We start from the raw sequence: 25,577 nt of genomic DNA, 5'->3' as shown, positions 1-25,577 counted from the left end.
GGTGGATCCTTGGACCGGTGGCAGATGACCACACCCCCGGGGGAAGATCCCGAGAGGGACCACCGGTCAGGCTCAGAGTTAGTAGACAGACACATACTAGTTCTTTTATTAGACAGTATACTGAACCACCAGAGGTGGCAGTAGTGAGCTGGAATGCCCGGCTGGGCTGTAGTCCCTCAGATACTGGAACAGCGATCCCTGGAGGCTGAGCTGCAGAGAAACTGAAATAGTGAGTAGGCAGGGTATGCAGAGTACATGTACCGAACCTGATGGTAACACTCACACAATGTCTCATAGAAGCCCAGGAGCTAGAATGAAGTAGGCCCTCGAGGAGCAAGTACCTAGTTCCAGGGAAAGCTCTGAGAGAGCGATGGTAACTCACAGATGTAGTAGGCAGCGATGACTTCCAGGCAGAAGTGAATTCTGAAGAAGCCCGGGAACGAGGCCCCCAAGAAGCGGGTACCCCTGGTTAGTCCGAGGAGGCAGAGTAGCGTAGGTAGAACGAATCCTTATCCGTAATAGTTATCTTACAAACATAAGAAAATGCCATACTGGGTCAGACCAAGGGTCCATCAAGCCCAGCATCCTGTTTCCAACAGTGGTCAATCCAGGCCATAAGAACCTGGCAAGTACCCAAAAACTAAGTCTATTCCATGTTACCATTGCTAATGGCAGTGGCTATTCTCTAAGTGAACTTAATAGCAGGTAATGGACTTCTCCTCCAAGAACTTATCCAATCCTTTTTTAAACACAGCTATACTAACTGCACTAACCACATCCTCTGGCAACAAATTCCAGAGTTTAATTGTGCGTTGAGTAAAAAAAGAACTTTCTCCAATTAGTTTTAAATGTGCCCCATGCTAACTTCATGGAGTTCCCCCTAGTCTTTCTACTATCCGAAAGAGTAAATAACCGATTCACATCTACCCGTTCTAGACCTCTCATGATTTTAAACATCTCTATCATATCCCCCCTCAGCTGTTTCTTCTCCAAGCTGAAAAGTCCTAACCTCTTTAGTCTTTCCTCATAGATTTTTCTATGAGGTATGAGATTTTTCCTCCCCCACAAATTCGATTAAACCTTTACAGATGGTACAGAACGCTGCCGCCAGAATCCTTACAAACACCAACAAAAGAGAACATATCACTCCAATCCTCCGTAACCTTCACTGGCTTCCTATAAAATATAGGATCATCTACAAAGTTCTCACTATCGTTCACAAAGCGTCTAACAAACCCGCGCCCATCAGGCTAAGCACACAACTGCAACCTCATACATCCGCCAGACCCATCAGAAGCGCCTACAAAGGCACACTTTATGCCCCACCTGCAAAAACACTACTAGGGAAAAGAGCACTATCTTCAGCAGGCCCCCACCAGTGGAACGCGCTCCCCCCAGATCTAAGACTTGAACCCAGTCATCAGGCGTTTAAAAAAAAACTAAAAACCTGGCTCTTCCGCCAAGCCTACCAAGACACTTAACACAGCCTAGATGCCCGCATTCTTGCGTAATATACAATAGAGTTTTCAATCCAATCAACGCTTCCACATGTTACCCCATTAAGATAATATGCTTTATTGTATATACTGCGCTTATTACTTTGCATTTTTTCTGTTTTAATGCATTACTTTTACCTTTATTTATTTTAGCTTAGCTCATTTTCAAATCTACCATACCCATTGTTATTTATCGCTATAATATGATATTGATAGCAAAAGTTTTTCCTTCTCTTGTAACTATCTCTATACCATGTTACAGTTGTATGTTGTTATTATAGTTTTATTGTTATATGTAAAGCCTGTTGTCTTATAGTTATATGTAAAGTCCCTTCCGTTTGGGCATCTCACTGTTTTATGTAAACCGGAGTGATTTGTATCTGATACAAGAACTTCGGTATATAAAAATTAAAAATAAATAAATAGGGGAGCTGTTCCATTCCCTTTATCATTTTGGTCGCCCTTCTCTGCACTTTCTCCATCGTAATTATATCTTTTTTGAGATGCAGTGACCAGAATTGTACACAGTATTCAAGGTGCGGTCTCACCATGGAGCGATACAGAGGCATTATGACATTTTCCGTTTTATTCACCATTCCCTTTCTAATAATTCCCAATATTCTGTTTGCTTTTTTGACTGCCGCAGCACACTGAACCGACGATTTCAATGTGTTATCCACTATGACACCTAGATCTCTTTCTTGGGTTGTAGCACCTAATATGGAACCCAACATTGTGTAATTATAGCATGGGTTATTTTTCCCTATATGCATCACCTTGCACTTATCCACATTAAATTTCATCTGCCATTTGGATGCCCAATTTTCCAGTCTCACAAGGTCTTCCTGCAATTTATCACAATCTGCTTGTGATTTAACTACTCTGAACAATTTTGTGTCATCTGCAAATTTGATTATCTCACTCGTCGTATTTCTTTCCAGATCATTTATAAATATACTGAAAAGTAAGGGTCCCAATACAGATCCCTGAGGCACTCCACTGTCCACTCCCTTCCACTGAGAAAATTGTCCATTTAATCCTACTCTCTGTTTCCTGTCTTTTAGACAGTTTGCAATCCACGAAAGGACATCACCACCTATCCCATGACTTTTTACTTTTCCTAGAAGCCTCTCATGAGGAACTTTGTCAAACACCTTCTGAAAATCCAAGTATACTACATCTACCGGTTCACTTTTATCCACATGTTTATTAACTCCTTCAAAAAAGTGAAGCAGATTTGTGAGGCAAGACTTGCCCTGGGTAAAGCCATGCTGACTTTGTTCCATTAAACCATGTCTTTCTATATGTTCTGTGATTTTGATGTTTAGAACACTTTCCACTATTTTTCCTGGCACTGAAGTCAGGCTAACCGGTCTGTAGTTTCCCGGATCGCCCCTGGAGCCCTTTTTAAATATTGGGGTTACATTTGCCATCCTCCAGTCTTCAGGTACAATGGATGATTTTAATGATAGGTTACAAAATTTTACTAATAGGTCTGAAATTTCATTTTTTAGTTCCTTCAGAACTCTGGGGTGTATCCCATCCGGTCCAGGTGATTTACTACTCTTCAGTTTGTCAATCAGGCCTACCACATCTTCTAGGTTCACCAAGATTTGATTCCTTGCTAACTCGAGTTGTTAGCAATTCAGAGTCTTTTAATTAACTGAAGCAGATGACACCCAGTATTTTGTTGTTGCATGGGCACCGGTGTTATGGCCTTTAGGGCAAGCAATTTGGCCAGTGTGTTTTCCACTGCCGTCCTCTTGGAAGGTGTGTGGCAAGGAGATTTCACAAACTTGTCCGGAGGGATGTTGTGGAAGTCTGTGGAGTACATACATTGGTATGTACTCTTGTACATACCAATGCCCCTCTCTCCCTATTACCTAGGGTGATTCTCTGCCCCTAGGTAACAGGGAGAGAGGGGCATTGGCTTCTTTTGTTCTTGTCCTCCGGTAGCCAAGCTACTGAGGATTCGCCCCATTTGTCGGTTAACTTCTCCAGTTCGCTTCCGAACAGGGGGGCTCCTTAAAGGGCATTCTCGTGAGTTTTGTCTTGGAAGTTGTGTCGGCTGACCAACTTCGGAGCCAGAGTTGCCTTCTGGCTGCCACTACGGATGAGACGCTCCTGGCTGAGGTGCGTACCAGATCAGAGGTCGCATCCGTGAGGAAGGATACCGCTGGTTCAAGTGCTTCACCAGGCGTGGAGGCATTCCTGGTCATGGATAAGTAGGCGCGTGTTACCACGGCACAGCAGGCAGCAATCTGTAGTGACATAGCTGATACGTCGAATGACTGTTTAAGGATGGATTCCAGACATCTGTCCTGGGCATCCTTGAGTGACGCTCCTCCCTCAACTGGAATGGTAGTGCGCTTTGTGACCGCGCAGACCATGGCGTCCACTTTGGGGAACACTAGTAGATCTTTGGCTGAGGGTTTCAGTGGATATAGGGCTTCCAGGGCCCGCCCCCCTTTGAAACTGGCCTCTGGGGCCTCCCAATCCAAGTTGATCAGCTGTTGTACGGCTTGCAGCACGGGGAAATGGCGCTTGTTGGATCTTGGTACCTCCCTGCCGACTGATGTAGGCCACAGTCGTTGCATTGTCTGACATTACTTAGACTGATCGACCCTGCAGCTTGCGCCAAACTGTAAACACGCTAGCCTAACTGCCCTGACTTCCAGCTGATTGATGTTCAGAGAGACTCTTCCACACTCCAGCGCCCTTGCACTGTCAGTTCTTGACAATGAGCTTCCCCATCCCAGGAGACTCATATCCATCGTCAGGACTAGCCAGTCCGGCAGGGATAGGGAAACTCCCTTCCACAGATGATCCACCTGCAGACACCACTGCAGTTGAGAGGAGACCTCCATTGGCAGGTGGATCCGAACTGAATAGTCCTGAGACTGCAGATTCCACAGAGACAGCAGAGCACGCTGAAGAGGACACATATGCACCTTCACCCACGGTACCACTTCCAGGATCACTGCCATTAAGCCCAGGACCTGCAGATAAGACCACACGGTTGGGTGCAGAGTGTTCAAGAACAGACAGAGTTGAGCTAGCAATGTCTGAATTTGAGCTTCTGGCAGGAACACCTTGCCCTGCTTTGTGTCGAACCGAACCCCCAGTTATGCCAATGACTGAGTAGGCTGAAGACTGCTCTTGGTTAGGTTAACCACCTAGCTAGGCTCCCAAGATAGGGAAATCACCTTGCAAGTCAGCAGATGGCTCTCTTCCAGTGACTTGGCGCGAATCAGTCAGTCATCCAAATATGGATGTATTAGGATTCCATCCTTCCTCAACTCTGCTGCAACCACCACCACCAGTACCTTGGAAAAGGTTCTGGGAGCGGTGGCCAGACCAAAGGGCAACGCTCGAAACAAAGTGGCATCCCAGAACAGCAAATTGCAGGAAGCAGTGATGTTCTAATCGGATGGGAATGTGGAGATACGCCTCTGACAGATCCAGAGACGTCAGAAATTCTCCAGACTGCATGGCCATGATCACCGAGCGCAAGGTCTCCATTCGAAAATGCTGCACTTGCAGATGACTGCTGATGCCGGAGGTCCAGGATGGGACGAAAAGAGCCCTCCTTCTTTGGCATAATGAAATAAATGGAATATTGACCCATATTTTCTTGAGATGTGGGCACAGGAACCACAGCCTTCAGACTGAAGAGCCTTGTGCCAATGTACTCTCCACTGCCTGCTTCTTCTACAGGTAGACTCCATGAACATGTCCCAAGGAACACTGCAAAACTCCATCACATATCCTTCTCATATCACCTCCAGGATCCACTGATCCAATGTGATTTCGACCTACCTCTGATAAAAGAGAGAGAGGTGTCCCCCTATCTCCTATTCCCGGGGCAGGGTCAGCAAAACTTCATTGGAAGGTTCAGGAGGTTCCACTACCCGAGCCTGTGCCTCTTCTGGGTTGTAGGGGACAAAAGGTCTGAGACCTACTGAAAGGTTGAGTCCTCTGAAAGGACACTTCTCTGTAAGGCCAAAAACAATTAGATCCTCTAGCATGACCTCTCATGTTAAGGGAGCACTGCGCCTGCGTCTTATCTTCCAGTAAATGAGGAACTGGAGATTTGCCCCACTTACTGGTCAGTTTTTCCAACTCACTACCAAACAAAAGCAAGCCATGAAAGGGCATCTTGGTGAGCTTAGCCTTGGAGGTCACACTGGCTGCTCAATTTCTCAACCATAATGGACACCTGGCCACTACCAAAGCCATTCCTCTGGCTGAAGTGCAGACTAAATCACAGCCCACATCTGCCAAGAAGGCATAACTGCTCTGGAATTTATCCCAGAGTCTTCAACCTCCTGGGGGAGAAGCAAACTGGAGCGAGCCAAGGAACAACAAGAAGCGATCTGCAGAGTCATTGCCACGGCTTCAAATGCTTGCTTAAGGATATAGCCTCATTCTTTTTATCATGAGCATCCTTCAAATTTGCTCCTCCTTCTCCAAGAATAGTGGTCCGTTCGGAGACTGCACACACAAGCGCATCTACCTTGGGAAAACGTAAGCACTCTCTCACCACAGGATCCAGAGGGTATAGACCTTCCAAAACCCGACTCCCCTTTGAAATTGACCTCTGGGGTGCCCCACTCAAGATCAATCAATTCTTGAATGGTCTCCATCATAGGGAAAAAAAATGAGACTTTACGCAAGGAAACCAAAATGGGATTTCTCTTTGGCTCAGACACTGAATCTGCCCCAGGGACTCCAAGCATTGTCAAGGTCTGAGAAATCAGAGCTGGCAGTTCATCCCTATGAAAAAACCACAACATAGTTCTATATGGTTCTAACCCGGGATGAAATTTCACCATCTTCAAGAAAGGCAGGATTGGTGTAATCATCCGTGCCATCCGGATCTCTATCCGGAGGTTCTGCTGCTGCTATAGGGGTGCTCCGGCACGTAACTAAAAGTCCAGACAAGTTTCCCACATGCGCCTCTGCCCAAGGAGCATGGGACAGGGCAGAGGACTGCACCTGAAGAAAGGATTGCAACCCCTGGAAAAATTCTACCCATGAAAAGGTAGAAGAATCCAGACCAGGAGGAGCCTGAGGAGTACTCACTGAGCTACCTTCCCCTGCTGAGGAACCAGTTATGGGAGAACCAAATACAGGCACCCCACTTGAGTCGTCTTTACCCAGACTCACATCCGGCTGGGAAGAACCAAGCTTAGTGAAATCAGAGGAAGACAATTCCTCCTGAGCCTCCAACAGCGCTGGCACAAATCAGAGGGCACTCCAGGATGAGATGCCCCGAATATGAAAAGCAGTGCAAAGAGAAAGATGCTTAGGCTTCTTTGACACAGGTGCCATTATAGCCAACAATGTGCTGAGTGGCAGCCGGAGGCGTGCATCCAGCTGTTTTTTTTTTTTTTTTTTATTACATGCTCAACGTTGTCTATATAATCATTGAAATGTTGTTGCCTTAATGTTTTTGAATATAGTTCCTATCTATTTTCCTTCTCTCCCTTACGCTCTGCAACCTTTATTTTTTCACGCTACTTACGCACTTGCTCTCACCCACCCCCCTTCTCTCCTTTTTCTATTCCTGCTCCCCTTTCCCCTGTCCCTGTTATTTTGTAATTTCTCTTTCCTCGCTACAAGAGTTGATTGTAAACCGGCATGATATGTCCTATGAATGTCGGTATATCAAGTCAATAAATAAATAAATAAACAAACAAACTAGGTGCTACAAATTACATGTCCAACACTTAAGCTCGTACACCTAGGTGGCCAAAAAGGTAAGCACACAAAAAGCTAAAGTACACAATACCACTTGAGCACAGAGAAATGGCGCTTAATGTGGGCACACAGACTACAAGGCCTGACTGTGCGCCCAAAAACAGAGCGCACAACTGGACACACAGCTAGATGTACATGCTGGACCGGCAATCCTGTAGACAGCAGCCTTAGAAAGAAAGTGAAAAGCCATTGCAGCCTACTATGCGGCACGCAAAAAGCCTCCGAGCAAGGCCTAGCCTAAGGAGGCTGCTCAATCCGCCTGGCTGCCCATGTCCCTCGACCTCCCACAGAGTGGGACGAATGTCAGACCAGTGAGCTGAGCACAGAGACCAGGGAAGGAGGAAGCCCTTCCGTCTAAGTCCCTGTAAGTCTCTGAATATAAATGTATATATTTTTTTCAACTTACCGGTGCTCAGCCTTACCTGGCTGAGTACAGAGACAGTCCCCGGCTGCAGGGGGAGAGGGCATGTGCAGTCATCGCCACACTCAGCTTCCTGCACCCACTGCCTTTCAGCTGCTCAAGTAGCAAAGTCCACGCCAACTGAGAATCAGCCAACAGACCAAAGCACTCGTCTGAGAGACCATGGAAATCACCTCAGGAATTCTCAACTGTGGGAGGGACCATTTGGTATCACTGCAGGAGAGCGGGACAAATTTATTTCCTGAATTCTCCTTTTCTTTAAAATGAAGCAATCCCCAGTGGGGAGATGCACATCCACCATCTGCTGGAGATGGAGAATACTGGCGGGCTGATGTCACTGCAGGGGTATATTTACTGTGACGTCAGCTTGCTCTGCCTCCATCTGCTGGTAGAGGTACATAACCTCCTTGTTCTGGATTCATTTGACTGGATGCTAAGAAAAACCCTGTTAAAGTACTGGCCCATGGAGGGCTTAAAACAGCCCTATGAACTCTTAAAGATGAAGGCTGAAATTATTTTAAGTACCTTGAAACTCAATGGTTGAATGCCTTTTAGCCTTACTTTTCAGCAATCAAGAGAGCTATTTGTTCCTCTTATCAAAATATGGAAAGTAGTGAAGATCCTTTTCCGCTTCTATATAAAATATATATATTATTCGCAAATAAACATGCACCGGATGTTCACCATACTTTATCCTTTACAGATTCTTGTTCTAGTATGACAGACTCTGCAATAAACAGTTGAATTCACACAATTTTCCAGTGGAGCAGCTAATTTAAGTAACACTTGTACTGCATGTATTTCTAAGCAACTGCTTTCTCTACAGAATTCATATAAAGACTTTGAATCATTAACATTTCCTCATATAGCATTTCAGGATTTTTCACCTTCCAGGATATGGTGCTAGCTGGGTTTTTTTTTTTATTGTGATTTTTTTTTTTAATTATTAAATATTTATTAGCAGAAAAATGCAACGATCAATAGTTGAAATCTATAATCTAAAACATGGAAAAAATCACCAACATTACAATCTGACTGTACACTGTTTTTGTAGCACTAAAACAGCAACAGGTCAAAGGTTGATAGCATTAGACAGCAACATACCAAATTACCTCACTCACAGGCTGATACAGCACAGTGCGCTCCAGTGGAGCGCACTGTTAACCGGCATTTGGCCGCGCGTTTGATGCGCTAGCTTTACCCCTTATTCAGTAAGGGGTAATAGCGCGTCGAAAATGGGGGTCCAATCCCCCCCCCCGGACTAATAGCGCCCGCAACATGCAAATGCATGTTGATGGCCCTATTAGTCATTCCCGCGCGATACAGAAAGTAAAATGTGCAGCCAAGCCACACATTTTACTTTAAGAAATTAGCGCCTACCCAAAGGTAGGCGTTAATTTCTGCCGGCGCCGGGGAAGTGCACAGAAAAGCAGTAAAAACTGCTTTTCTGTGCACCCTCTGACTTAATATCATGGCAATATTAAGTCGGAGGCCCCAAAAGTTAAAAAAAAGTTTTAAAAAAAAAAAATTTAAAAATGGGCCCGAGGCATGAAAACCAGATGCTCAATTTTGCCGTGTCCAGTTTCCGAACCCGTGGCTGTCAGCGGGTTTGAGAACAGACGCCAGCAAAATTGAGCGTCGGCTGTCAAACTCGTTGACAGCCGCCACGTCCGTCAAAAAAGAGGCGCTAGGGACGCGCTAGTGTCCCTAGCGCCTCTTTTTACCACGGGCCCTAATTTAAATAAATTAACTTACTGAATCGCAAGCACAGGAGAGTGGCCTGTGCGTGCGCCGGGAGAGCGGGCGCTTGCCCGCTTGGTTTACTGTATCGGCCCGAAAGACTGCTTTGTTTAATCTTTTATCCCAACCCCCAACCAACCCATCCCTTTAAGGTTCCACCAAAGTCCCCTAGAATGAAACAAGTGCCCTCCTATTCACCCCCACCCCCCTATTGTTTATCCTTCCACTGTATGTAAGGTCTCCACATCTTCTCAAAAGTGTGTAACATGTCATTTTGAAGGGCTGTAAGTTTTCCCATATAGTATACTTTCCCAATCCTGGTATTGTTATGTTTTATACAACTTAATTGTGAAAAGTTAATAAACAGATTTGTCATTTTCATGTTAATTTGTATGGTGTTTCCATTTCTCTATATCTATTGTATGTATACTGATTAGGAACACTAGTAAGTATATTTACTGCTTTATATTTCTCTAATATACATATATGCGCAATATATTGGTTCAACCAAAAACCTTTTGATGGAAATGGGAGCATATCCAAATTCTGGCTAGCTACTCTGTAAAAATTATAGGTACATGGCCCAAAATAAAATTCATACCTTAGATATATGCTTTTAAGTTGCTTAACCATGAACTCTCTGATGGGAATGATAGCATAATCAAATTCTGGTTCACTATTCTGTAAAAGTTACAGGTGCATAGCCCAATCAAATTGAATGTCACAGATAAAATGATCAGACCAATAAGATATATAATACTACTGCTCAACCAGTAGCTGTTCCATCAACTAAAGGCAAAGAACACTGGCTTTAACTGTCTCTGTACCACAAGTATGTAATAGTGATATCACAGGATAAAAACAAAAAAAAAAAGAATATTCTCTGGCTCCATCAACTGGATGAAGGACTAAACCCAGTTATTCTGGACTTGTGTAGCAGAAAAGCAAAGGAATGGAGACAAAAAACAGTGGAGAAAAATGTGGGGAATAAAAACAAATGAAAAATGTGGCCCAATATTCCTACAGGGCTCTTCATCATTCTGCAAACTGCTTTCTCTCTGTGACCTTACATCAATGCCATTCATGCTGCAGGGAAACCCAAAGAGAATCTCATGTCACTTATAACCTCCAGTGGGTTATGAAAGGAAAAGGCAGATGTCATTTTTTTTTTTTTTTATAGCTGCCATAATGGTAATACTCCATACTTTCCTACCTACCTCAGAGATCTTGGATTCCAAGGAGACTCGTCTTTTCTCAGAACTGCTGCCAGTCTCTTCTATACCAGCATTCCCTGCAGACATGAAAAAAATTGTCACAAATAGATTCTGAAATGCACATCACATCCTGACAATATCAGTCTAACAGAGAAGACAGCAGCAAAAAACACAGTTCCACATCCTACAATCAAAAGGCTGCATATGAGTGTGGCTAATACATCCTCTTGCACACTGGCAATGATGACAATTTCCATGAGGTTGGTAAAATATAAAAACTTGGCTGCCACCACTGCAAATTCACTTGAGTCCGCTAAATGCCACTAAGGCAAAGAAATCGGCAAACTGAGAAAGGAGAAGTAACCTTAAAAACACACTGGACCTAGAGTAAGATGCCTCCCTCACCTTCTGCAAGACAGATCATGGCGGGCTCCTGTTCTGGGCTATCAGCAGCAATCACGTCAGCTTCTTCCTCTGAGCTGTAAGGACATTAAATAATCAGCACATATACATCTAATAAGTAACAGAAAATCTGTATGTTTCCTTTACTAGTTTTAATTGGCTAGTAACTAGTCTAGAAAGATTTTTTAAGTTAAGTTTCAAGGGTGCTAATTCATTTTGCATTCTGATAAGAGGGGACTTTTCACCATCAGAATTGCAAACTAAACTATTTGTGGGCTTGGACAAAAAATACATTAAAATGAGAATGAAGTCCTAAAAGTCAGTGGAAAATTGGAGAAATTACTTACCTGATAATTTCGTTTTCCTTAGTGTAGACAGATGGAGTCAGGACCAATGGATATAGTGTACTCCTGATAGCAGTTGTGAGACGGAGTCAGATTTCAATCTGTCGTCAGCCGACATATATCCGTGCAGGAAGCTTAGCTCTTCAGTATTCTCCTCGAAAAGCAATTGTGGATATATGTGTGTTTTAATAATTTGATTAACTTGGCTAACTTGATTAACTTCGACTGGCTAAACTGATTTCCAATTGGAGACCACCAGTGCACTCAATCAACACTTGGCAACTGTGGGTGTCTTGAACTAGGGGTAAAATCTGGCTTACCCGTGCTTGTCTTGCTCTCGGGGAGAGTCACCCGAGGTTTCCGGAATTAGAAGCAGCCGTGGGCGGGATGCTGAGTCCATCTGTCTACACTAAGGAAAACAAAATCATCAGGTTAAGTAATTTCTCCATTTCCTAGCATGTAGCAGATGAACCAGGACCAATGGGATGTACAAAAGCTACTCCCGAACCGGGTGGGAGGCTGCCCGTGGCCCACTTAGTACTGCCCTTGCAAATGATGTATCCTCCTGGGCCTGGACATCCAGGCGGTAGAACCTTGAAGGTGTGACTGGAGGACCACGTCGCCGCCCAACAGATCTTGGCGGGTGACAGCATCTTGGTTTCTGCCCAGGACACTGCCTGGGCCCTTGTGGAATGGGCCTTGACTTGTAGAGGTGAAGGCTTCCCTGCCTCTACGTAGGCCGCCTTGATTATTTCTTTGATCCAGCGGGCTACAGTTGCCCGCGAGGCCACTTCCCCTTGTTTCTTCCCGCTGTGAAGGACGAATAGGTGGTTCATCTTTCGTACGGATTCTGATCTTTCCAGGTATCAGACTAGAAGACTGCCAACATTAAGATGGCAAAGAAGGCGTGAGTTTTCAGAGTCCTTATGTTCATCTGGAGATGGCAGCACAATGGTTTGGTTTAGATGGAAATGAGAAACCACCTTCAGAAGGAAAGAGGAGACAGTGGATCCCGGTGTGAATCTGAGGAACGGTTCCCGACAGGATAGTGCTTGAAGCTCGGAGATGCGACGGGCTGAACATACTGCCACTAGGGAATGAAGTCAAAGGTCAGGAGCTGTAGTGACAGACTGCATGTAGGTCTGAAGGAAGCTCCCGCTAGGAAGTCTAGTACTAGATTGAGATTCTATAGGGGCACCGGCCACTTTAGTGGTGGTCTGATTTGCTTGACCCCTTTCAGGAAGCGGGAAATGTCTGGATGGGATGATAGACTGATGCCGTCCACTTTGGCTCTGAAGCAGGCCAGCGCGGCCACCTGAACCTTAACAGAGTTGAGAGACAATCCATTCTTCAAGCCGTCCTGCAGAAATTCTAGGATCATGGGGACTTTGACTGTCCACGGAAGGATGTCGTGGTCCTCACACCAAGCTTCGAATATTCTCCATATTCGTATGTAAGTAAGAGACGTGGAAAACTTGGGTGCTCGGAGCAAGGTGTCAATCCCTGCCTTAGAATATCTGCTCTTCTTCAGGCAAGTCCTCTCAATGGCCAGACCGTAAGAGAGAATAGAGTTGGGTCTTCGTGGAGAATCGGTCCTTGCTGGAGAAGGTTCCTGTGTGGAGGAAGGCACAGAGGGTTCCCCGCAATAAGTCTTCGCATGTGCATACCATGGCCTTCTTGGCCAGTCTGGGGCCACTAGAAGTACTAGCCCCCTGTGGTGTTCTATCTTGCGGATGATCCCGCCCAGTAGTGGCCATGGAGGAAAGGCGTACAGCAGGACTTCCTGTGGCCAGGTCTGGACGAGGGCATCGATTCCCTGGGATTGCGGTTCTCGTCTGCGGCTGAAGAACTTGGGAGTTGGATCAGGTTGCCAAGAGATCCAACGCTGGGGGGTTCCCCAGTGGTTTACTATCAACTGGAAGGCTGTGGTTGACAGCGTCCATTCCCCTGGGTCTAGCCTCTCTCTGCTGAGGTAATTCGCAGTGACGTTCTTTTCCCGCGATGTGGGCGGCTGAGATCCCTTGCAGGTTTGCTTCCACTCATACCCTTAGGAGGTCTATTTCCAGGGACACCTGTTGGCTTCTGGTACCTCCCTGGTGGTTGATGTAGGTGACTGTTGTGGCGTTGTCAGAAATGACTGACCCGATTCGCCCCGGAGTCTGTAGCTGAATCGTAGGCAGGCTAGTCTGACTGCTCGGGCCTCCTGTCTGTTTATATTCCATCCCGACTCTTCCTTGTCCCATTGCCCCTGGCCATCAGTTCCTAGCAGTGGGCCCCCCATCCTCACAGGCTGGCATCCGTGGTGAGCAAGATCCAGGTTGGTGGGGATAGTCTTACTCCCTTGCTCAGATGGTCTTCCTGGAGCTGGATCCGAACCACTGCCGGTAGCTGGAGGCAGATGGAGTATTTCTGGGACATCGGGTTCCACACTGACAGTAGGGAACGTTGTAGTGGATGCATGTGGGCCCTTGCCCACTGGATGACTTCTAGGGTCGATGTCATTAGACCAAGAACTTGGAGGTAGTTCCATACCTTGGGGCGAGCATGGTTCAACAGTTTTTACAATTGGTCCATCAGTTTCCTCCTTCTTGTAGGGGGAAGAACAACCTTGTCTTTTTTGGTGTCAAACCGGACTCCCAGGTACTCTAGCGACTGGGAGGGCTGCAGGCAGCTCTTGGCTGTATTGATGACCCACCCGAGATACTGCAATATATTCTTGACTCTGGTGGTCGCCTGGTAACTTTCCTCTGGAGATTTTGCCCTGATCAGCCAATCGTCCAGATACGGATGTACGAGGATTCCTTCTTTCCTCAACGTCGCTGCCACTACCACCATGATTTTGGTGAATGTCCAAGGAGCAGTAGCTATTCTGAAGGGTAGCGCCCAAAACTGGTAATGATGGTCCAGAATCACAAAGCATAGGAAGCCCTGATGGTCACGGTGGACCGGGATGTGGAGATAGGCTTCGGATAGATCCAGTGAAGTCAGGCATTCTCCCAGTTGTACTGCCCTTATGACTGAGCATAGGGTTTCCATACGGAAGTGCGGTACCCTCAGGTAGCAATTTACGGTCTTGAGGTCCAGGATGGGCCGGGACGTTCCCTCCTCCTTTGGGACGATAAAATAGATGGAATAGTGACCAGTATTTTGTTGGTGCTTGGGCACCGAGGTTATCTCCTTTAGGCTGAGTAGTTTTGTCAGTATGGTTTCCACTGCTGTTCTCTTGGAGAGGGAGTGGCATGGTGATCTCAAATTTGTCTGAAGGGATGCTGTGGAAGTCCAGATAGTATCCCTCTTACATGATGGTTAGGATCCACTTGTCAGACGTTATCGCGACCCATCTTTGTTAGAAGAGGGTGAGTCTGCCCCCTATGGCTTCTTCCTGTAGATGAGTCTGTTGATTCTCATTGTGGGGTGCGGCCGGGGCCTGTACCTGAGCCGGCTTCCCCTCTTGTGTCTGTTCCGAAAGGACTGACCCCTGCCCGCAGGGTGAGGTGCTTGGTATGTGTTTTTGTACAGTCTAAGACGCTGGGCTCCTCTGCCCTTAGTTCTTTGGGGAGAGGAGCGCTGGTTTCTTTTGTTTCTGTCCTGCGGTAACCGAGGTACTGGGGATTCACCTCATTTGTTGGTTAACTTTTCCAGTTCACTTCCGAACAGGAGGGATCCTTTAAAGGGGATTCTCATGAGTTTAGTCTTGGAGGTCACATCGGCTGACCAATTTCAGAGCTATAGTTGCCTTCTGGCTGCCACTATGGATGAGACGCCCCTGACTGAGGTGCGCACCAGGTCAAAGGTCGCATCCATGAGGAAAGATATCGCTGGTTCTAATGTTTCGGCGGAAGTGTTTGCATCCCTGGAGAGAAGCAAGCAGGCACGTGTCACCACGACGCAGCAGGAAGCGATCTGCAGGGACATTGCTGCGACATCAAATGACTGTTTAAGGATAGATTCCTGACGTCTGTCCTGGGCATCCTTGAGTGCAGCTCCTCCTTCGACAGGGATGGTAGTGCGCTTCGAGACAGCACAGACCATGGCATCCACTTTTGGGAACCCTAGGAGTTCTTTGGCCTTGGGTTCCAGGGGGTATAGGGCTTCTAGGGCCCGTCCTCCTTTGAAGCTGGCCTCCGGGGCATTCCATTCCAGGTCAATCAGTTGTTGTATGGCCTGCAGCATTGAGAAATAGCATGAGGCCTGACAGAGACTGACCAAAACTGGGTTCGTCTTTGGCTCCACTGTGTTACTTGCACCAGGAATGGCCAGCGTCTTAAGGCTCAAAGACACGAGGTCTGGTAACTCATCTTTGGAGAAGAATCGCATCATGGTTCAGTATGGTTCCATCCCTGGGGGGATTTTCCCTTCCTCCAGGGAGTCGGGCTCTTCCCCCGAAGTATGTGTCCCCTAAGGGGAGGCTTTTGCCCGGTAGTGGCATTTCTCGGGGAATCCGAGGGGGGGTTTGGAGGGTCTTGTGGTTCTGGTGGAGCCTATCACAGACGATACCGATTGTATCTGGACAAAGGTGCAGGCCTTTGAAGAATTCAACCCAGGAAAAGGTCCCTGGGTCCATATTGAATCCAGCAGAGTTCCCCGAGGTGCCCATCTGAGGAAGGTCCAAGCCGGAAATACAGAGGTCCAGGTTACTATCATTGGTGGAGCCGGATTCCTCTACTGGCTGAGGGGGTCCTTGCCTTGATTCCCCCAGAGCCTCCTCGCACTGCAGACATAGGGCACAGGCCACTTCGGGGTGCGCAGCTCTCAAGTGGCAGACTGGGCAGAGGGCTTGTCCCTTTGCTTTCTTGGCCGGTGGTGCCATGGTTTGTGCACGTGGAGTGGCTCAAAACTAGTCTGTACGCTTTGTTGCGCGCGCCCTGAGACTTAGTTGTGCGCTCCGGGTGCTCCAACGATGTGCGTGGAAGATGTGCGTGCAGGCTGGTTTTTGCGCACTTAGCGGAGATGCGCGCAGCGCTGTGCGCACAGGCCTATCTGTGCACCCGGCACCGTTGCGCACAGGCCTATCTGTGCGCCCGGCACCATGGCGCGCACGGCTCAGTTGTCCGGACAATACGGCGATCAAGGGGGGGAAATGGTGCCAATGACCATGCGGGCAAGATGGCGACACCCCCCTCGGAGGGTCTCCATGTGAGATGACCCTCGCACCGGATCGGGGTCTAGCCCAGTTGGGGCTGCTCAACCCGATTTAACAGATGCCGGAAGGACGATCTGGGCTGCTAACCGAGCCTCGGAGACCTTAAGAAAGTTTTCTACCTTACCTTGTCTTGGCACTTCCCAGTCTCATGCCGGGCACCTCCGGCTACGGGGAGAGAGGGAAAATACCTTCACCGCCATGCTCGGTATTACACCCGCTGCCTCTCAGCCAACTCTGGGGCTAAGTCCATGCCAGGAACCGGCTACCGGACAGAGGCTAATCTCTGAGGGATCTCAGAAATCACCTCAGGAATTTTCGACTGGGGGAGGGACCCTTAGGTATCATCGCAGGAGAAGCAGGGCTAGTCTTGTAGAGGTAAGATTTGCTAACACTGCTCAAGTGTGTGTAGTGTCCCTAACTGCTTAGGAGATGGAGAAATACTGAAGAGCTAAGCTTCCTGCACGGGTATACGTAGGCTGACGTCAGATTGAAATCTGACTGTCTCCCAACTGCTATCAGGAGTACACTATACCCATTGGTCCTGAGTCCATCTGCTACACACTAGGAAAAGTCCCTTATCGCGTGCGATACCAGGATGGGGTGGAGTCGGGGCGGAGTCGGCCCCGGAAGAGGAGGAGTCAGGGTGTCACCGGGGCCGACTCTGCGCCGACGCAGCAGACAGCGAAAAGGTAAGTACCTTTTCATGACAGCTTTCGCTCCCAATAGCTACACCTCCTATGGTGGCGCTATTGGGTGTGAAACCGGCAGCGATCGCACCGCGATGGTGCGATCGCTTCCGGCTAGCGCAGGCCCTCCCCCCATTTTGGCCCCCCATGGGAAAATTCCCTTTGAAAATTGCTCCCCCCCTACCTTCGGAAAGAGGCCACATTGGGGGTGAGGGAGAAGTAGAATTAGAACAAGCCCAGTAAAGTATGTACGAAGGTTTAATTTTGAAATCTCTGCGCATTCTTTAACCCGCACAATACACAGGGTAAAAATCTCTGCAACACTGCTACACGAGCAACAACACAGGACACTTCAATTTTAAAATCAGCTTGCAGACCCATGGCTATAAGGTACTTGTAGGCCTGCAAGCACCACGGGAGATTTAAAATCGCCTTCCCCACACCCAGGTCTGTGGTGTATGACATGTATATTTCACCCCCATTGGACACTCAGAATCTTAGGTAATCCTGAGTTCCTGTTCATACCCCAGATCAGTCCAGACAAGTGAACTTTGCATCCCTACCGGCAAATGGAGGCAGAGAATAAAAACTTTCAGGAACTGCTACATAACTAAGAGCACCACCTGCAGTCCCAGAGTATTTCTCTGTCTCCAGCAGATGGCAGAGGTGCAACCTGCATCCGATAGCAGGGAAGTATCCCCTTTCTTGTTCTTAATTTTATTCAATTAAGAAAAAAAAACAAAAAAAAAGAAAAGAAAAGAAGAGTGCCTGGGCCAGGCAGCCAGCACTGTGGTGGAATGAGAGGAATTGCTGACACCCTGGTGATCGTCCTGAGGATGTAAGACCGTTCCGAGGGGGTGACTGGTATAGCCAGTGGGCCTTATGTGCAGTTACAAGGCTGCTGGCGCAAAGTAGTATCCCTTGTTTATTTGCTAGTCGAGATGGGACGTTAAAAGACCTGAAATCCGGTAGTTCCAGTTCCCTCAGTCCTCTCCGTCCCCTCCCCGTTTTGTGCACTCTGCTGTAGCTTCTCAAATAAGCTGGCAGGGATAAGTAAAAAAAAAAATTAAATAAGGCTAGTTATTTTTTTTGGAAAAGTCGAATGGTGTGGGGAGTGCAGATTTTGTCCCGTTTGCTGGGCGACTTGCAGGCTTGTTAAGAGTCAGCGAAGGGGAGGTGGACAGTGTATCCATCTCGGGCTGGACGTGATGAAGCACTTTTCGCTTCATAGTCAGAACTGTTGCTAACTACCAGGCTGATACAGATCGGTGCGTTCGGCCGTTTAGCCCCCATTTGACCGCGCATTTTACACATGCTATTATTAGCCCTTATACTGTAACTAATAGCACTCATCACAAGCAAATGCATGTTGATGAGCCTATTAGTTATCCCCGTGGGATACTGAAAGTAAAATGTGCGGCCAAGCCGCACATTTTACTCTCAGAAATTAATGCCTGCCCGGCGTTAATCACGGACAACACCGGGAAAGTGTACAGAAAAAACTGCTTTTCTGTATACCCTCCGACTTAATATCACAGCAATATTAAGTCGGAGGTCCCAAAAAAAACGAAAAAAAAACCCCAAAACAAAAGCTGTCCGCTGCTCTGCAAGTTGGAAAATGGATGCTCAATATTGCCGGCGTCCATTTTCTGAACCCATGGCTGTCAAGCGGGTTCGACAACAGATGCCAGTAAAATTAAGCGTCAGTTGTCAGACCTGCTGACAGCCGCCGCTTCCGCTAATAAGGAGGCGCTAGGGACGTGCTATTAGCGCGGGCCCTAATTTAAATAAAGAATCACGTGCCCAGGAGAGGTGCCTGGGCGCGCGTCGGAAGAGCGGGCGCTCAACATGGAGCGTCTGCTCTCCTGCGGAGTTTTTGTTTTTTATCGGCCTGTACAAGTGGTTGATGAGGGTGGCACCTTGCGACTCACTCCCATGGGGAATGGGTAGAGGATGTCTGTGGCAACCTTGTGTCTGTTTCAATGGGACACGAGTCCGTTAAGGTGGCAGCACTACTAGGATTGCCTCCGCTGGGAGTGGAGAGGGAGTCCCCCTATGTCTCAGCAACTTTCCCGCTCTTCGCAAGTAGTGGCAGTTTTGGTGGCGCCATTGTACTAGTTGCCGCAGAGAGTGGGAAAAAAAGATTTGCAATGACGCCTGAACAAGCATTCCAGCTCAGCATAAGCAGTCAAGAATTTGCTACACCATGTAATTTTTGCCACTGGGAGTGGGAAACAGAAGCCCCTGAAAGCGTTTATGGCCGGCACCATGTTTGAGGCTTTGGCTGAGGGCGCGAGAAAAAAAGAAAATGGCCTTCACGGATGGTGCAAGATTTTTAGCTTGGCGTGATTGCTTACAAATCGGCAGCACTAGTTGAATTAGCTCCCGCAGTGAGCAGGAGGTGGTCCAAGGTACTGGGGCAAATGGTATTGGCTCATCAAGAAAAGCAGGGAATCGCTTCTGCCATGAGCGGTGAGGGGGCTGAGGCCAGCGGCATCTTTGCACGTTTTCCCACCATCACGATCGCTTTGAATGGGTGCGGGAGGTTAAATGCCGTGGGGCGTGCACGGCTTCAGCTTTTCTGGCTCTCCAGTTATAGTAAGGTGGGAGTTTTGCTATCTATCAGAATCTCCAGTTGGTGCCTGGGGGCCAAGGAATAGTCAGTTGTGAGCAGGCAGTGGTTTGCTTGCCCAGTCACCTGAGGGATTCCTTACAGGTTCAGCGGCCATCTTAGGGCCGATTGTGGGATCTCAAGGGGAGAGCCAGATAGAGGATCTGGTCTTTGGATAGCCTTCCCATAAGACCACTTTTAAAACCACCAGACAGGGGACTGGACTCTTGATAGTAGTCCATTGGGTATCCCAGTTCTTCCCCAGTCAAGGCATATGGATTAGACCCAGGTTTTGGGGAACAGTTCCCTGACAGGGCCTATGATGGAGGTAGATGTTCGGGGACTGGAGGAGGCTGTGTTTGGGGACAGAATGTGTGGCTTGCGGGTCTTTTGAGTTCCCACCCAGTGCAGGGGAGCTTGGGTACACCCCACTTGTCTGGACTGATCTGGAGTATGAAAAGGAAAGGAAAATTGGTTCTTTCCTGCTTATTTTCATTCCTGGAATACCACAGTCCAGAAGCCCACCCCCTTGCAAAAAAGACTATTCTTACTTCTGGATGCTGATGCTGCAGAATTTACAATACTTGTAAATATAAAATTTGCTCTTTTTTCCTTGTTTGAGTGGACTCCAGTTAAGGGAGTTCCAACTTTGGGTAGCTGCTCGCCCTAGATGTGGAGTGAGGTTACAGGTCAATACTGAGGGACTTCAGGTGGCACTCTCAGTTATGTAGCAGTGCCTGAAATGTTTTTATTTTCTGCCTCCTTCTGCTGGTAGGGATGCAAAACCCACTTGTCTGGACTGATCTGTGGAATTACAGGAACAAAAATTAGCCTGAAAGAACCAATTTTCCTTTATTATATATTTTAGAGCATTCTAAAATCACAGATGCTACGAAGGCCCTCTGGGGGTTCCACTAACAGCAGACATTTGGCATAACTCAGTCAATGGTGTTGGAAGATATTTTAAGGAGTTGTTTTAGTTTTCCAGAAGACTTTGTGAAACACAGGTAGGGTTAATAGTGTGGGGGGAAAAAAAAAGCAATCACCAATTAATAAATCAAACTAATAAATATGAATCAATATATGTATAGTGCACAGCTTAGAGTAAGACATCATACTGCTGCATACTGTTTCTTTTTTTCCCCTTATCTCAGCCAGTTACTGAGCAAACTTAAGAGAAGAACATCTGATTTTTGCGGATAACGTTCAGTGTGTGACCTGTCTGGGGCTATCCAGTACCAGGCTCCTTAAACTACAGCCAAAGCATAAATCTTGTCAAAGCTGTGAGTTCTAATTAGTCCAACTGGCTTTGCAAGACATGAACTAGAGCCAGAAAATGAGAATATAAGACAACTGCAGTGACTTTAGACCTTCGGAGAGGAAGAGTACCTTAGCCATCTCATCTGGGGTCTCTAGGCCTACTGTCCCTTGATTTCTTCATATACATTGACTCACACAGGGGTACCGTGAGGGAGGTCTCATCTCTATTTCCTTTATATATATATATTAATCTTTATTTTATTTTTTTAAAGCTATTTGCCTTTAACTGCTTTATACAATATTGTTGTGATGCTGTGTGATATTCTTTACCTTTTCTGATTTCTACCATATTTTACTATATTTACTAAACCTGAGTTTTTACCTTTACAAATCTGTGTTTGTGTGTTCTATAATGTAAATCCCACCATTCAGGCCACTGCTTACAGATGGTCTTAGGCCAGATTATATTACACCTCAGTACATCACAATTAAAGAACAACCTGTGTGGTTTCAAGAGCTCAGGTACATCATCTTTTGTTGGACCTTTAAAAAAAAAAAAAAAAGGTGTCCAACCTACAACTACGCTAGTTCTGTCCAGTACCAATTCAACTACCAGAACTGCACTACAAGCCAAAAAAACCTCAAAAAGATGGTTAGAGGGCCAGAAAGCCAAACATTTTTCTGGTGTAGTGTGTGGCTACTTGATGTGAAAAGGAACTTTCCTAACTGAAAAAGTTAGTTTCAGTTTTTCGACTCTATAGTGAATCAAGGCTTTCCAGAATTGTAAAAAACGGGTCATTTCTACAGAATTTATCTTCACTCTTATTCTCTGAATTTCCTGCCACTGTTTTCCAGAATAAAGGAATCTCAAAGTACAAATGCACTGGTTCCTATACAGTACTGATGCTTTCTTCATGCAGGATGGAGGAGAATTTAATAGGCTTCTTCTCTTCATTTATATGAGCCTCGTTTAGATACATTGCATCATCAAATCTGAATCACCAGAAAACTGCAGTCTAGTCCCAAATGTTCTTAACCCCCTCCCCCACACACACACACTACATTCTGCAGAACCTCAAGGGCTAAGGTACATTAGGATAAGAGCAGAAAAGCAGAAACTTATTAGGATCTCTCATGATGATTTGGGATTAGCACCTGTGCCAAACCTTTCTAGTCTATTTGATTTTCATCTAACTAAATATTTAGTAAAAGGTACATGTATTTACAATTTAGATTTATATTCTGCCTTCCTGGTATCAAATATTACTGAAAGCAAACAACAGCAAATAAATATATACAGCAGAGATTGGAGGCAGAACTTCTAGAAAGGAATTAAAATTTGTACAACAGAAAAAAAAAGACTTTTCCATAGAAGACAGTAGGAATGTAAGTGGAGGAGCTTACCCCTACACTTCAGCCTCTATCCAAAAGCAACACAAAAGCAATCCCACTAAGGGAGGCAACATAGGAAAGGAAAAAAGGCGACTAACTTAGGTAAGCAAGTTTTCACATAAAAACTTAGATTCCCAAATTTGACTGAAATTTCAGCTCTTTAGGATCCTAAAACTACACCAGCATGGAAATTACCTCTTCAGTTTCTTCAGTGCAGGCTCAGGATCATCACCCTCTGAGCCTTCTCCTCCAGTTTTTCCTTCTGTGGAGAAAGCCCACCAAGGTAAGATATTTAATTCTCCATGACCCCAACAAAGATGCATCATAAAAAAAATCTTACTGAAATAAGGGGGTCTCAGTATCCCTGCAGGGAACAGCTGCTGCCAAATTCTGTTCCTCACTAACAGACACCTTTACAACTATCACTTCTCTTCTGGTCCTGCAATAACTCTTTCTGTAGTGAGCACATACTGACCAGAAGCACTTCTGAGGGTAAGCAGCCTGGGAGGTCACTGTATAGGTTACCATGCTTGGAGGATTTTTCCAAAATCTCAAGTAGCGTATAGTGCCACTCAAGAAAACAGTGGAGACTAAAGCATTTTAAGAATTAAAGTATTTTTTAGAAATGCATTTTAAAACTTAGAAAAAGCTAGCAACAGCAGCATTCTAGCACAGAAAACTCCTCGCATATTTTTTGCCTAGGAAAGGTGCATATGAGATCAAGTATATCATGTAAATAGTTGACAGTTCACACATGCAAACTGAAAGCAGCCCTAAAAACAAGTTGACTGCATAAGGTTCTACTGTTGACAATGCTGCAGCACTTGCAGTGGTGACCTTCCCCTGGCATAGCCTCAGCACACATTGAGCATCTTTTATATTAATATTGTCTTCTTACCTTTTGCTGAACTTGTATTCTCTTTGCTTTCTGACACAGCTCGGGAGTTCTCTCCCTTGGGCTTTCCCTGCTCTCTCTCTCCACTCCCTTTTGACCAAGACAACTTTTGACCCATCTCTCGCTTCCAATCAGGTATCTTCTGGTAGTTCTGCAATGAACGTGTCATGCGGTGTCAGACCAAAAGACCATTGAGCCCAGCAGTCCATCTCTGACAATGGCTAATCTAAGGTACTTGGAAGTACCTGGCAGAACCCCAAAATTAGATTTGTTGCTTACTCCCAGAAACAAACAATAGCTTTCCCCCAGATACTTGCCCAAACATTTTTTAAACAACTATGCTAGCTGCCTTGACCACATTACGCAGCAAACTCCACAGCTTAATTGTCCATTGAGTGAAAAAAATATTTTCTCAGATTTGTCCTAAAACTGAATTCATTTGATTTCATGGAGCATCCCCCTAGTTCTAGAGCTATTTGAGAGTAAATACTATTCCCTATTTACTTATCCTATACCACTCATGATTTTATAAATCTCTACTATATTCCCTTGTCTGTCTTGTCTCTGAACTGAAAAGTCCTAATCTGCAGTGGCGTCCTAAGGGGAGGTGTGGTCCGCCCCGAGTGACAGCCAGAAGGGAGGTGTCAGCCAGGAGGTCGGCGACCGTGAGCTGAGCCCAGCCTGCTCGCAGTAGAAGAGGGAGGCCTCCGGGCTGTGAGTGGTGGAAGCACTGGGTGGCCGCCTAGAGTGCCACAGGTCTGGAGCCAAAAACTGTATAGCCTTTTCTTCTTCCCACCCCCTGCGGCCCAAAAGAGGAACTAACTGGTGGGTCTGCACAGGCAGGAAGAAGAAAAGGTCATGCAGTTGCAGCCCAAAGCAGGAGGCAGAGTCCCCCCTCCCCACCACAGATGCAGGAAGTAGAGTCGCACCATCCCACGTTCCGCCTCAAGAAAAATGAAGAGTCCCAGCCTATCACAGGGGCTGAAGGAGGAAGCTGCTGCTGTGCTTCTGATAGGGAGAGGGGTAGGAACTGAGAGAGAGAGAGAGTGTGTGTGTGAGCATGTGTATATGGGAGTGAGAATACAGGTTTGTGTGAGTGAGTCTGTGTGCAGGAGTGTGCGAAAGCGTGTGCGAGAGAGATGGAAACCAGAGATCACTGGGGGGGTTGTTCCAAAGGAATTATCTACCCCAGTGCCAAATACTGTAGGTACACCATTGCTAATCTATATAACTTTTCTTCATAGGGGAACTCGTCCATTCCCTATCATCATTTTTGTTGCCCTTCTCTTACCTTTTCCAGTTTAACTATATCCTTTTTAAGATAAGGTGATCACACTCAAGGTGTGGCTTCACCATAGATTTATATTGACAATGATATTTGATTTTAATCTCTATTTCTTTCCAAATAATTAGCATTCTATTTGCTTTTTTGACTGTTGCTACACACCAAGCTAAGCATTTCAATGTATTGTCCACAGAATTCCAGAAGGTCCTTTTCGTGACTGGTGACCCCTAATATGGAACCCATTGTTGTGCATATAAATGTGGAATTATTTCTCCCTATGTGAGCACTTGTCTCTCGAGGTCCTCCTGAAATTCCTCACAATTAACTCATGTTTTAACAAATTTGAATAATTGTGTGTCACTTGCAAATCTGATCACCTTGTTCATTGCTCCCTTTTCAACATTGTTAATGAATGTATTAAACACTGGTCCCAGTAGGGATCCCCAGGCCACTCTGCTATTCATATTCCTCCATTAGGGAAAAGTGCGTTCGTTAAACGTCAGGCTGATAAGGACAGGCAGGGGTTGTTATTGCACCTTTAAGGTTTGGAACGTTCCCATATGGGCGATCCCACTAACCTCAAAATATTACAAGCTATACAAGAGACTAAAGATAAAATAGCGCAACTAGATTCGGCAAAGATAGCCCATCAGTTAACCCTGGCGCAACAGAGGTTTTTCGAAGGAGGGAATAAAGCGGGGAAGTATTTAGCGCAAACGTTAAAACGTAAACAAGCGCAGGCCACTATCCTTAAAATTAAGAGTGAGGACGGTGTCATTTTGACCGATAATACCTCGATTAGACATCGATTCCATCAATTTTATGCGCAGCTTTATAGTACCGATGCTAGGATATCTGATGAGGCCATATCTCATTTCCTGTCGGACCTTCCGTTACCAGAGTTAATGGCTGCTCAAAGGCAGTT

At 46.2% G+C, this 25,577-nt stretch overlaps 1 protein-coding gene across 2 annotated transcripts in view; it reads right to left on the bottom strand.

Annotated features, from left to right (window-relative positions):
• Positions 1-25,577, bottom strand: part of CIZ1 (CDKN1A interacting zinc finger protein 1) — a 190,089-nt gene that overhangs the window by 107,465 nt on the left and 57,047 nt on the right. For both annotated transcript variants that reach the window (XM_029611592.1, XM_029611593.1), the window contains exons 5-8: positions 23,371-23,518; positions 22,668-22,734; positions 11,040-11,113; positions 10,638-10,711 (exon numbers count right to left, since the gene is read on the bottom strand). In XM_029611592.1, the coding sequence (XP_029467452.1) occupies positions 10,638-10,711; positions 11,040-11,113; positions 22,668-22,734; positions 23,371-23,518 (363 nt within the window). The remainder of the gene's footprint in view (positions 1-10,637; positions 10,712-11,039; positions 11,114-22,667; positions 22,735-23,370; positions 23,519-25,577) is intronic.

The sequence above is a fragment of the Rhinatrema bivittatum genome, chromosome 8 (assembly GCF_901001135.1).
Source record: "Rhinatrema bivittatum chromosome 8, aRhiBiv1.1, whole genome shotgun sequence".
Classification (NCBI taxonomy): Eukaryota; Metazoa; Chordata; class Amphibia; order Gymnophiona; family Rhinatrematidae; genus Rhinatrema; species Rhinatrema bivittatum.
This window is presented reverse-complemented; position numbering and strand designations above follow the sequence as displayed.